Source organism: Narcine bancroftii, chromosome 8, assembly GCF_036971445.1.
Source record: "Narcine bancroftii isolate sNarBan1 chromosome 8, sNarBan1.hap1, whole genome shotgun sequence".
In the NCBI taxonomy this organism is placed as follows: Eukaryota; Metazoa; Chordata; class Chondrichthyes; order Torpediniformes; family Narcinidae; genus Narcine; species Narcine bancroftii.
In genome coordinates, this window is record NC_091476.1 from 103,823,940 (window position 1) to 103,837,318 (window position 13,379).

The window sequence follows — 13,379 nt, forward strand, 5'->3', positions numbered from 1 at the left end:
TGGGAGGAAACCAGAGACCCCAGGTAAAGCCCATGCAGACACAGGGAGAACGTACAAACTCCTTACAGACAGCACAGGCTTCAAATGCTGGTCAATGGCACTGTAACAGTATTGTACTAGCAGCTACACCAACAATGCCATGTTAGAATTCCTAACCAAATTCTAACTGTATTAGAATTCCTTTTAATTCATTTTAGATTATTCATGGAACAAAACATTTTTTAGCTTTCAGATCAGTAAGTAGTCCAAATTAATTTCTCATCATTAAATATTACTCAAAGACTGTCTCACGGTTCTCTCCAAAAATGTGTTCAGAAGTTGAAGAGAATTAAGTACCATAATCAAATCTGGGATGATTTAACCCTAGGTTTCAAATCTATTACTCGATTGTTAGAATGAAGTGGATTTCAGATGTGTACACAATGTACACATGTAAACATCTGTCAGCAATACAGAGAGGAGAAAAAACAAACAATAAAGTGCATGTCCTTAAATGAGTCCCTGATTGAGTTTGTTGTTGAGGAGTCTGATGGCTGAGGGGTAGCAGCTGTTCCTGAACCTGGTGGTATGAGACTTGTAGCACCTATACTTCATTCCTGATGGTAGCAGCAAGAACAGAGTGTGTGCTGGGTGGATCCTTAATGAATGCCCCTTTGACGACAGCATTCCCTATAGATGATGGGAAAAGATTTGCCTGTGATGTCCTGGGCTGTGGCCACCTTTTGAAGGGCTTTATGCTTGGGGATATTGGTGTCCCCAGACCAGACCATGATGCAGCCTGTCAGCATACTTTCCATTACACATCTGTAATATTTTCTAGAGTTTCAGATGTCATAATCCAACCTCCTCAAACTTGAGGAAGTTGAGGTGCTGACGTGCTTTCTTCACGACGCCATTGATGTGTTGGGTCCAGGAAAGATCCTCCAACATAGTAACTCCCAAGAATTTACATTTTCTCACCCTCTCCACCTCTGAATCCCCAATGATTATTGGATTGTACACATCTGGTTTTTCTATTCCTCAAGTCAACAATCAGCTCCTTGGTTTTGGTGACTGAGTGTGAGGTTATTGTTGGTGCACCATTCAACAAGTTTTCACTCACCCTCCTATTTGATGACTCATCGACTCTTTATTTAGCCACTACCATGGTATTGTCAGTGAATTTGTAAATGGTGTTGTTGTCTTGCTGTTGTACCCATTATCCAACATTCCATCAACTGGAACTCAAACAACCGGCAATAAAATAAAGAGAAAACAAATAAATAATGTCAAATAAATATGACTAGGTGGAAGAGACCATTGGACATGGCCAGGTTTACCCCACTGAATGGAAAATGCTCCTTAATGTGCATATATTCTTGTGTGGAGGTATCACCATTTGCATGGAGGTGAGCCAAGTTGTCAGTGCAAGGAAGCTGAGCCAAGGGCCTGAACAGGACATTTGCGTGAAGGCGAGTCGGTTTGTGCAGAGGGCCTGACTGGCAAACTTGCAGTGGAGGAAAATTGGGTTGCGTCGAGGGCTTGACCGGGTCACTGGCAAGGAGGTGAGTTGGGTTGTCAATGCGAGGAAGGTGCGCTGAGGACTTGACACTGGAATGGAGGTGAGTCGGGTTCCACCAAGGGCATGACTGGGACACCAGGATGAAGGTGAGTGCCACTCGCGCTCAGGAGACTCTCACAAAGTGACTCCCTATCCCTGCCCAGTAAGAATCTTTATTTTTTATTAGTATTAAGTATATTAGTAAGGCTTTATCTGTAGACTTGGGGGACAGCAGCATGATTTACATAGTGGATAGCTCAATACTGTTACAGCACAAGCGATTGGAGTTTCAATTTAAATTATGTAAGTTACGGGAATAGGAACATAGGAAGTAGGAACAGGAGCAGGCCAAAAATGGCCCATCGAGCCTGCTCTGCCATTCAATACGATCATGGCTGATCTAATTTATGACCTAACTCCACCTACCTGCCTTCTCCCCATATCCCCTAATTCCTCTATCATGTAAAAATGTATCTAACCGAATTTTAAATATGTTTAATGAGGCAGCCTCAACCACTTCCCTGGTTAGAGAATTCCAAACATTCACTATTCTCTGGGAAAAACTATTTTTCCTCATCTCTGTCCTAAATCTACTCCCCTGAATCTTGAGACTGTGTCCTCTCGTTTTAGTTTCCCTGGCCAGCTCAAAAAACCTTCTTACATCTATCCTATCCATACCCTTCATAATCCTATATGTTTCTATAAGATCTCCTCTCATTCTTCTGAACTCAAGCGAATACAATCCTAGACGATTTAATCTTTCATCATAAGTCAACCCCTTCATCCCAGGGATCAACCTAGTAAACCTCCTCTGGACCATCTCCAAAGCCAGTATATCCTTCCTCAAGTATGGAGACCAGAACTGGACACAGTACTCCAGGTGCGGTCTCACCAGTACCTTATACAGTTGCAACATTACCTCCCTACTCCTGAATTCAATTCCTCTAGCGATGAAGGCCAACATTCCATTTGCCTTCTTAATAATCTGCTGCACCTGCAACCTAACTTTTTGCGATTCATGCACAAGCACTCCCAAGTCCCTCTGCACAACAGCATGCTGTAAATAATATTCAGCTCTTTTATGTTTCTTGCCAAAGTGGATAACCTCACACTTACTAACAATGTACTCCATCTGCCAGACCTTTGCCCACTCATCCAGCTTAACTATATCCCTCTGCAGACTCTCCACATCCTCATTACAATTTGCTCTTCCACTCAATTTGGTGTCATCCACAAACTTGGCTACACCACATTTTGTCCCCTCCTCCAAGTCATCAATATAAATGATGAACAGTTGTGGGCCTAACACCGACCCCTGCGGCACCCCACTTACCACTCTCTGCCAACCTGAAAAACTCCCATTTATCCCGACTCTCTGCCTCCTGTCAGACAACCAATTTTCAATCCAGGCCACTATACTTCCCCGGACTCCACTTTCCTGTAACTTACTGATAAGTCTCTTGTGCGGCACCTTATCAAACGCTTTCTGGAAATCCAAATATACCACATCAACCTGTTCCCCTCTATCCACCGCACCCATTATATCCTCAAAGAATCCTAACAAGTTTGTCAAACAAGATCTTCCCTTTCTAAAACCATGCTGCGTTTGCCTGATTGAACCCTTACGTTCCAAAAGTTTCACTATTTCATCTTTAATGACGGCTTCAAGCATTTTTCCAACTACAGACGTAGTTTAATCATGACTTGATTAAAGTGAACTTTATATAATTAAAGACTACAATACTGGTTTTTTTCTTCAAATTACTTTACATTTTGCACTGTCTTTTGTCTTTCAAACAATGTATTCTTAATGCAGGTGTATTAGTTAGGCAACCGGAAAATTTGCTTATCCAACATCCATGATCCCTGTAGGTGCCAGATAATGGGGATTTTACACATATTGTCGTAACCTAAAATAAATGATAAACCAAAACTGGATTCAAGAAATTTTTAAGTTTTTGGAACTGGCACATATTCATTAACCACAAATGCAGAAAGTGCATGCAAGGAATTGACAATTGTTGCCTGCCAAAAGAACTGCATGGAATTAGAACTGACTAGTAAGATTCTACTTGTACACATGGAGACAACTAAAGAAATCCTGAAATATCCAGGTGTGCTCAGAGCAGCCAAGGGGTTCTGCAAAAGTTTGGATTTTAAAATTATTCATTTATTTTTGTACATGCGATGATGTTGGGAAGAATAACAGGGCAGTTTAAGAAGATAGTGCAGAGGTTAAATTAACCTGGAAATGAGAACCAAATTTCAATCCCTGAATGTTTTTGCAATCTTGAATTCTTGAAAAAAATCTTGAATCAAATGCCATTTTTGAAAAAGGAAAACAGACCCTATTTATATAATTCAACCCTAGGAAACATGCATATTCATAACCAGAACACAATCAAAAGATTTTTATAACTTTCATATTGAATAAAGGATGCCTTGAACTGACGTACAAATTGGCAGAAAAGCAAGTTGCCACAGTGAATAAGAGTTTGGAGGATACACAGGCAAAGAATATTCGACCACTGAAACAGATCATTTATGTACATAAGTCACACACATCTCTTTTCACAGTTTAATTACAGTTAAATTTTATTCTTCTTCCTTATACTTTCCTAGATTATGGCTTTGCGGAAAGCCATAACATCACGAAGGACTCCTCACACCCCTCCCACAATTTGTTCTCCCTCCTGACATTCAGGAAGAGGTAGTGAGGCATTCAGGCCCTCATGACCAGATTAAGAGTCAGCTTTTTCCCCCAAGCTGTGAGGCTTCTGAACTCTGGGGACACAGGGCTAACATATGTAACATGATATTTTAAAAGTGATGTTATTTATGATATATTATTTATAAAAATGTACCTGAGGTAATTTATCTATGTAAGTAACCAGATACACAGTCCAGAGAAACGCTATCTCGATTTCACTGAAAACTGCAAAGTTTATGGTATGAACAACAAATAAACCCAACTTGACTTGATCTCATTCAAAAGTATTTTTGCTATGTGGTTCAACATTTTTGGATAAAGAAACTTCATCTGAATTCTTTATTGGATTTATAAGTAATTTTTTTTTAAGAAACATCTGTGATTTTCCTACTAAGTGCATTTAAAAGTTTCTCAGGTTACCAGTTTATTCATTTCTAAACTAACTGTCCCAGCTCTTTCCTTCCCTATTGCTCTTTTCAGTTGTGGTATATTCTTTGGAAGTCTCTTTTACATATCAACAAAGTGTAAATATGCACAAAAGATTGGCAAATCTCTATTTTTGTTGCTTTTCACAATATTAATAGTTTAGGAGAGGATCCATTTTTGAGCTGGCAATTGGCATGAATTCTAAGTGTTGTTAATGAATGATGACTGTGGTGCTACAGGATTCATGATTCTCAAGCTAATGCTTCAAGTTTACAGTAGAAAAATAATTCAACAGTAAAAACCTTTATTGCCTGCATATTTATTTACCTAATTTTCATCAAAAGCACCCAAAGACGGTCACAAGTCATGAATTTTCCTACTGGGAAAATAATAGCTTTTTATGTGTACTTAGAGGAAAAACATTTCATATTTTATAAACCAGAATGAAAGAATAGGCAGCATAGTTATTCTGTTGGCTGCCCAGATGCCTCACAGCTCCAGCAACCGAGATTTAATTCTACAGTACTATTTGTATGGAGCTCCCTGTGACAAAGTTCCCCTCAGGTGCTCTGGTTCCTCTCATACACCAAAAGACTAACTGTTACACTAATTGGCTACTATAAATAACACCTAATGTAGGTTATGAGTGGTTGAATCAATGGACAAGCGAGAAACAATAGGTTGTAGAAAAATAAGGGTCAGGGAACTGGAATTGCTCTGCATAAATGAGATAAGCTGAATGGCCTCTTTCTATGCAATAAAGAACATTCCAGAACCTGTTTTTCTTCTGTTTCTTTCATCAAAAATTTGACATTATCTTCACTGGATACATACAAATCTTCTACTAACCCAAATATATTAGACCTAAATGCTACATCAAAAATAAAATTCTGATGATTAAACATGGAAGCTTTGGGCAGAATGATAGTGTTGCATTCTCCAGGTAATCAAATGACTAGCCTTTCCATATTCTGTCACAAAATGATGTACTAACCTGAAAAAGTCGTGTGAAAATGTCAAATTCGAAAACAGATATGAAATCATTACACGTCAGATCAATGGTAGATTTCAAGGCCATAGCCTCCAGACCCGAAGTGATTGGATGAACATCATGCAAGGCTTGTCGAAAAACCTTCCAGTGAATAATCGTCCTGACACAGGAGAAAACAGACAGATCGGTCAGCATAAAAAACAAAATGCGATGGCATGGAACAAACAATTTTTTTTAGGTTGTTATACAGTGCCCTCCAAAATGTTTGGGACAAAGACATTTTTTTTCCTATTTAATTTCCCCTGTGCTCCAGTTTTAAATTTGTCATCAAACAAAATGTGTCTTTGTCCCAAACGTTATGGCACTGCAACTTAATTCTATTTTCATTCATGCGAGCATAAACTTCACTTTGATATACTACATATTTTCATTTATAAAATTCAATAATGCCAACGGTGCTTTTAAGTGGCATCTGTCAATCAGTTTTATGGTGCAGTTTCTATCTCGATTACAATTCTTCAATCTTCTAGGAATTACTAAAACTGTAAAGCCAGAAAATTATACTTCACAGGTGTACTTGTTATTTAAAAACTGCAATATACACCAAGGAGAAACTCAAAAGGCAAGGTGTAAACGAATCTGTGGGCAGTTAAATCTCATACAAAACATAAACCAGCCTTCACTTTTAAGTCACTTTATAAATCTTTCAAGCATTCAAGTTATTGAGTGATTCCTTTTTCTCCCTGAAAGGGAAATCCTGATGTACACTGTACCTTTTGACAACAGTGATATTGAAATTCATAATTTGCAGTACAAGAAAATTATTAATCAAAATAGACCCAAAGTCCAGCTTGCATTAGAATTTGCCACAACTTCAAAAGACAACCGAATGCAGATCAGGTAGAAATACAAAGTTTAATTTTCAATTAAGATTGGATTCTAATTTAGATCATCACAACAGGGTACAACTATAAAATTACAAATTTATTTGGGCCCAGAAAAAAATGGTAGTGCTGGTAGAGCTTCTGCAACATCACTGTTGCCACTGGTGGGAACCCAGGGAGAGAGGAAACACAGTGCTCTTCCACTGTGTTCTACCACCCAGTCTGACTATCAATGGCTCCGTACAGGCTTTAAATGGCCTGTTAAAGAAACCGATTGTGTTTTATTTTATAATCCTGTGGTGGCAGGGTCTGGGCCCAAGATGGTGGCACCTGTACTGGCAGCGGCCTTGAGGGGTTGCAGATTCTGGAGAAGCAGACTGGCACAGGGCCCCAGAAAACAGGGAGAATACACCACATTTGAGAAGGAGCAGGATGGTGACTAGTGAGATGCTATGTGGCTGAAAAACACACCGGCTGTTGTAGACTTGAGGCGAGAAACCCACGCAGCCTGCAGATGACATGCGGTCAAAGGACTCACACCAGTCTTGAGATTAGCTGAAGGGGTACCAGGTATCAGAACCGGGATGAGAGATGGTTCCAATAGCGGGAAGGGCTTCAGGTGCTTCCTAATCATATCAGAGGTTTAGATCTGGAACTTGGGTTGCCAATACCTTGGAACAGATTTCTGAGCAGCTGCAAAGGCTATGGTAGCATTGGAGATGAATCCACAAACATTTGGTGACTCTGAAGGAACTCCCTATTGGTTTTCTTTCTTTGCTGTTGGTGAACCATGACAATAAAAGAATCTTATATTTGCACCTCCAGATTAACTTCAGAAAATTTGCAGTCCGACTAATTGACATCTAATGTCGCCTGCTGGAAATACACATGTGGGACAGTGCAGAGGTCAACTCAGATGGCTTCCATTGTCAAATAACTAGCTAACAGTCAGTGAGAGTTGCTCAAAAAAACTTCTTGGGAAAAATATCAGGGAATAGAGAACTAATATACTTGAAAACAATGCTTCAACAATGGAGGAATGGGGCAGAAAAATACTTTAATTAAAGGATGACCAAAAGTTAAAATGCAATAAAATTTGCAGACATTCATGGCAATTAAGATGCCAGAGTTCATATTATGCTTTATAGATCAGCATTCACAAAAGAGATGAGAGCAATGAAACTGGTGCACATCGGAACTTGCAGATACCAGTGCAGCAAAAGAAACTTTGGCTGATGAGACAAAACCAGGTGGCATAAAACTGTTCAAATCATGAACAGACCTGATAGCTGAGAGCTCAAAAACTGTAATCTTTAATACTTCAAACGCACGTACATGATATTAGTTGCAGCGCAAGACATCTGCTATGCAAAGTTTAATTAAAAAGTAAAACAGCAGTGACAGGTGTGCTTTCTAAATTTTAATTTTGCTTGCTTACTCTTCACACGAATTTCATATCTGTGCAGCATTTTCCACTACTTGATCTTATCATGAAATACTTCAGCTCTATCAGTCTGCAGCAGCAAGTAACTGAACTTTCAGCAGACTTCATGGCCATTTTGCTTGGAATTCAAACATTCAGAATCACAATAATGAGAGCTCAGGGGGGTGACCTGCAGATTGTTGAATCCATATCAGCTCTTATTTGAATCCTTCAAATGATTTTGCCATTACCGGTACAATATGAAAATGGTTATGTAAGTAATGAGGTCCTATAACCCTTCTCGACTTCACAGATGACAAAGGTATCTACTTCCAATACCTCTACATTTTTCCAGATGTGTGAAACCACATATGTATGGTTCCAATCTTGTTGATTCAGTCATTGGGAGAAAATCATTAGTAATATTTTCTGTTCCTGTGTTATAAATTTTAGTCTTCGATTGATCTATCTCATTGATCTACTGTCCCTCAGCAACAAAAAAAGCATCCCACCCCTTCCCTCTGCATTCAGAGACCAATCTCCTCCCCATCACTTCTCTATTTTTTCTTTTACGCCCACTAGCCTGTTGGCCAGTGCTCCTCACCCTGTCCCTTCCTCTCACCTTTATTCAAGCACCTGCCTGCTTTTTGCTCATAAGGCCTCAGGCCCGAAACGTTGGTTATCTTTTACTTCCTAAAGATGCTGCATGACCTGCTGAGTTTTTCCTGCATTTTTGTGTACTGAAGCAAAAAAGTTGAAGTGTTTAGATATATATTAAAAATATATATTTTCACCATCCCATCTTCACCCTTTTCATTTAAATGCCAATCTGACAGGCAGTACTGGATAAGCAGAAATTCTACTGAGTAAAACAAATCATCTCCTTTATAAAGCAAATTCCTTAGCCCGACTCTGGTAACTATCTGAACCAGTTTACAACTTTCACTTCTTAATTGACCTTAAGGTGATCTCCAAACCTGCCTCAATATATGTTCTATGATACAGGAAAATAGTCATTAATAGAAACTAACAAATGCTCCTTTTAAAAAAAAATACAGATAGACCCCTACTTATGGTGTCCCAACAGAATATTTCAAAAAGTTATAATGATTCTGTTCTTTTTTTTTCAGCAAAATACTAATTTTTTTTCCCCCGGTAAATCTTGCATTATTGTTTTCAGCAAATCTCACGGGTTATTTTGTCCAATTTCAATTTACAATAATTTTGACTTTGAATGGAAGTCTCAGAACTAAATCCCATTGTAAGCTGGGGTCTACCTGTACTAGCTTAAGTAGCATTCTAACTGTAGCTTTCTCGGAAACACAAAATTAATTTTAAATTATGTTGCAGTGGCACAGTTTGTCATGATACAAGTCCAAACATGTTTCCAATCAATATTACATGTGTCACATATGTTACATCCTTGAAAACAAAAATAAAGTCAAAAATAACTGCCTGCCTTCTATTCTTCAATTTGACATGAGGCTTTCCAGGTTAGGTCGACAGATCTGTGGCAAATGGTTGCAATACTTCCATATCCTATGATGTCAAACTATGGTGCTTTTGCTCTTCAGTAATCGTCATCACAATTTCTATTCCTTAACCATACAATGGACATCACCTAAGGATGATTTCCAGATGTGTCCATTTCCTAGTATACCTTCAGTCTTGTTTTTCCCAAGATGGCACATCCTCCTCTCCTGTGATCTTATACAATCAGGTGTGCAGTGTGTGTTGATATCCCACTGACTTTTGGTGTCAGTCCAATGAGGGCTTTGCACTAATTGTCTCTCCAAGCTCACAGTAGTGACAGAAGTATTTTAGCACATCTGTTGTGGTCTCCCTCATTTAAAAAAAACCACTTCTGGCTGCAGCAGATTTCTTGGGAAGCAAGCTCATTTACTCATGAGTATACATTAGGGAAGGAAAATGTTGAAATATTCACTTAAGAGTTTGTAATAATTTAACCAATTTCAAGTTACTTCACCATCTTCACACCATCAGGTTGTGGAAATTAAGGTTCTGTTTTTGAGAGAACCACAATGTCTGCTATAAATTACAACCAGTTTGTGATCAACAACTCTGGGAAGCTGCTCTTTGTGGCTCCAAATGACATTTAGTGAATGATTTTACAAAGAAAAAAAGTAATCCAGCCATTACACACATTGTCCTATTAAGATGAAATCAAAGTGGATTAACTTTTGCTCGGTGTCTGTCTGTATACGAGTGAAGCTTTTACTTTCACTAGTTCCTATATTTGTTGGTCTTTTATTTCTGCATATGACCCCTGATCATTCATGCAAAGGAAAGCATTCATTTCTGAAGAATCTGGTTTATTGTCATGAACATGCCACAATATTTTTTTTTTGTTTTGCAGCAGAATTATGGTGCATTTCAGTGCAAAAATTGCTTAAAATTACAATTCTGTAAATACACTATTTTTAAAAAATAAATAAATTAGTTCAAAAGAAAAAAGTGAGGTAGTGTCTGCGGTTCTTGTCCACTCAGAAATCGGTTTTTGTAATGTTGAGTGTTCATCTTCAGGCTGCTATACCTCCATCCTGACGGCAGCAGTGAGAAAAGGGCATGGTCTGGGTGGTGATGAGGCTGCTTTCTTGGCATTAGCGGAGCAGTTCCAGCATCATCGAGCCATCACCATGAACTGGAGTGGCATGTCGGGGCAGCAACCACATCCTTCCCCCCTCCCAGTTTGCGCAGCGACACATCGAGGGGGTAGGGGCAGGTGGTGGTGGTGCCAGCCACCGACCACCGATAGTTTCCGTGAGTGTGTGACACGTTACTCACTGCGTCATCATGGGGGCAGGATTCCTCTTAAATTTCCGGGTTGGCTATTTAACAGGTAGGTCCACCTACAACTTGAAAGGTGCATCTTGCACCCATGACCCAGTAATCGCACCCGGGTCCCAGAAGGTCTACCAGGGTGCTGCAATTTGAAAGCACCTATTGGCTAAGAAACTGGTTTGTGTTTCATCACAAAGATAAACTGAAGCTCAGTATCCGAGGCATCTTGAAATGGATACGGCTAGGCACACAAATTACACAATGATAATGAGTTTATTGTCATACACACCAACATTCTTGCTTGCTGCAACCAATTACTTCATGAAAATAATTACAACAGCATGCATTAAATTAAAAAATAAAATAAATACAAAAGATTGGGTGCTAATAAATATTCACAGTTACCATAGCACAAGAGAAAAAGGAAAGTGGCATTACAATAGTCCTTGCATGTCATTTCCTAGACAATATTGACTTACTAGTCAGAGTTGTACAATGTGGAAACAGACCCTTAAGCACGACTTGTCCATGCCAAGTCAAAAGCCTCACCTACTCTGATCCCATCTGCCTGCATTTGACCCATATCAATTTGTACTTAGCACATCTGTCAGAGCCTCCTGCAAAGACAGCGTTCAAAGGCATCTTCCCATAATGTAGAGTTACTATCAAAGAGACTATTAAGACGGTCTTCTTGATTCATTTGACTGGATGCACATGTCCATGCATTGAATATTATTACATATCCAAGTTGGTCAAGTGGTGAGTGGCATCTCATTCATTCATCTTATTCACATGGGGTAGGATCTTTCCAAAATAGCTGACAAATCCTTTATACTCTGCAATGAATGTCAAGCTTGGCATTTATTTTGCTTGCTTTATCTTTAACAAATCAGGTTTCAGATCATTTCTGGGAATCAAATCTCCCAATTGATGCTCCTTCAGTTTTAGTAGCTTTGCCTTGCACATCAGGTCTCTCAACTTTAGTCTAACTCTGCCTTTTCCATTTTTTCCACCTTCTCCAAAAATCATTGTTATTTGCGACCGTTTTTACCCCATTGATACCATCAAATGAAGCATCCACTCTGTGCTAAAATTCCTCTCACACTTCATTTTCCAAAGTGCATTCATTTTCAACAGTTTCTGTCAAATAAGGCAACAAAGAGGTTATAAATGAACTTTCCTCATCTAGCTCTATTTACTAGGGCCATTCTTGGTACTGACCACACTGAAATATTCACTCTACTGAAGTCTGCCAAAACATTTCCAATTGTTTTCATTACTGGTCTCTTGCTTCGCCAATTCTCAGCTCACAGCTCAACATGCATCCAGTTGGATGCTCTCAGGCAAGCCTTCTAAAGCTTTCTCTCCCACAATGAAAATCTCATGTGCATAATGCTTCTCCTGGTCTCAGATTAGATGACATTTCCATTCTAATTTTCCTGCTATCTGACTATTCGTATGAGCAGAATATCTGAAGAGATTACATGCTTGGAAGCAATCTTCATGAATGTTTTGCCTTTATCAGTTCCACCTTCTGTTCTGTATTACTTCCATATATAGGCATAGCATTGTTTTTTTTTGTTTTATTAGCATAATGAAATCTACATCAGAGATCACTTGGTTCATTGGAAGCATCTCCCAGCAGATTTGCTTTAAATCAACTGCAGGACTTGTTGATTTTAACTGGACACCCTTGAGATTAATGTTTGCTCCAAGAGGACATGTTGCCTCAGAGTGAAACTGCAAGGTCACTGGTTGTCTTGCATAAACAGTGACTTATCGATGGGTGTTCAGATGTTTGACATTAGGTGCACATTTTCAATTGGTGCTAAATCTGACCTCATCTAGCCCAGCAATGCTCATTTTATCCTCTCCAAGAATCTTCAATGTCCTTTTTATCATGTATGATTTATAAAAATTAAATTTTAAATTCATAATGCTTGTGAGCAGAGCAATTTATCAATTACTCATGTTCTTGTCCACAATGGCAGCAATATTGAAGCAATCATTTGACGGTTTTATTGTATGGTGCAATACTCTTCTTGTGGTGAATGGGACACAATGACATTCCATCACTTTCTTCAACAGGTCCCAAATTTACACAATTTATTTGCTTGGAAATCCTGCAACAGCCTTGCCTAATCTGTGCTCTGTCAAATGAATCACAGGGAGTGCTTCATATTCACATCATCTCAAATGGGAGAGATCATAGAAAGTAGGTTCAGAAGTAGGCCTCTCAACCCTTTGAATCTGCATTACCATTCAATACAATCATAGTTGGTCCCTTCAGCAATCAGGGCCACATCCAACTTCCTTTCGAATATATCTGTCACGAGGTCCACAAGTTCACAACCCTAAATATAAGGTTTCTCCTCACTACAGTGCTAAGTGGCTTAACCTTTATTCTTTGACTGTGATCTATTTTTCTGGACGTCTCCAATATTAGGAGCATTCTTCTTGCATCCAACTTTCCCAGTCCTGTCAGAATTTTATCTCCTCTCATTCTTTTAAATTTCAATGAATATAATCCTAGTCTATCAGGTCTTTCTTCATATTTCAGTCCTGCCAATCCAGGAATCAGTCTAGAAAAACTTTGTTGCACT

The 13,379-nt window shown here is 39.0% G+C and overlaps 1 protein-coding gene across 2 annotated transcripts in view; it reads right to left on the reverse strand.

Annotated features, from left to right (window-relative positions):
- The window catches only part of cbl (Cbl proto-oncogene, E3 ubiquitin protein ligase), a 197,167-nt gene that overhangs the window by 59,636 nt on the left and 124,152 nt on the right, over window positions 1-13,379 (reverse strand). For both annotated transcript variants that reach the window (XM_069894666.1, XM_069894665.1), the window contains exon 5: window positions 5,671-5,827. In XM_069894666.1, the coding sequence (XP_069750767.1) occupies window positions 5,671-5,827 (157 nt within the window). The remainder of the gene's footprint in view (window positions 1-5,670; window positions 5,828-13,379) is intronic.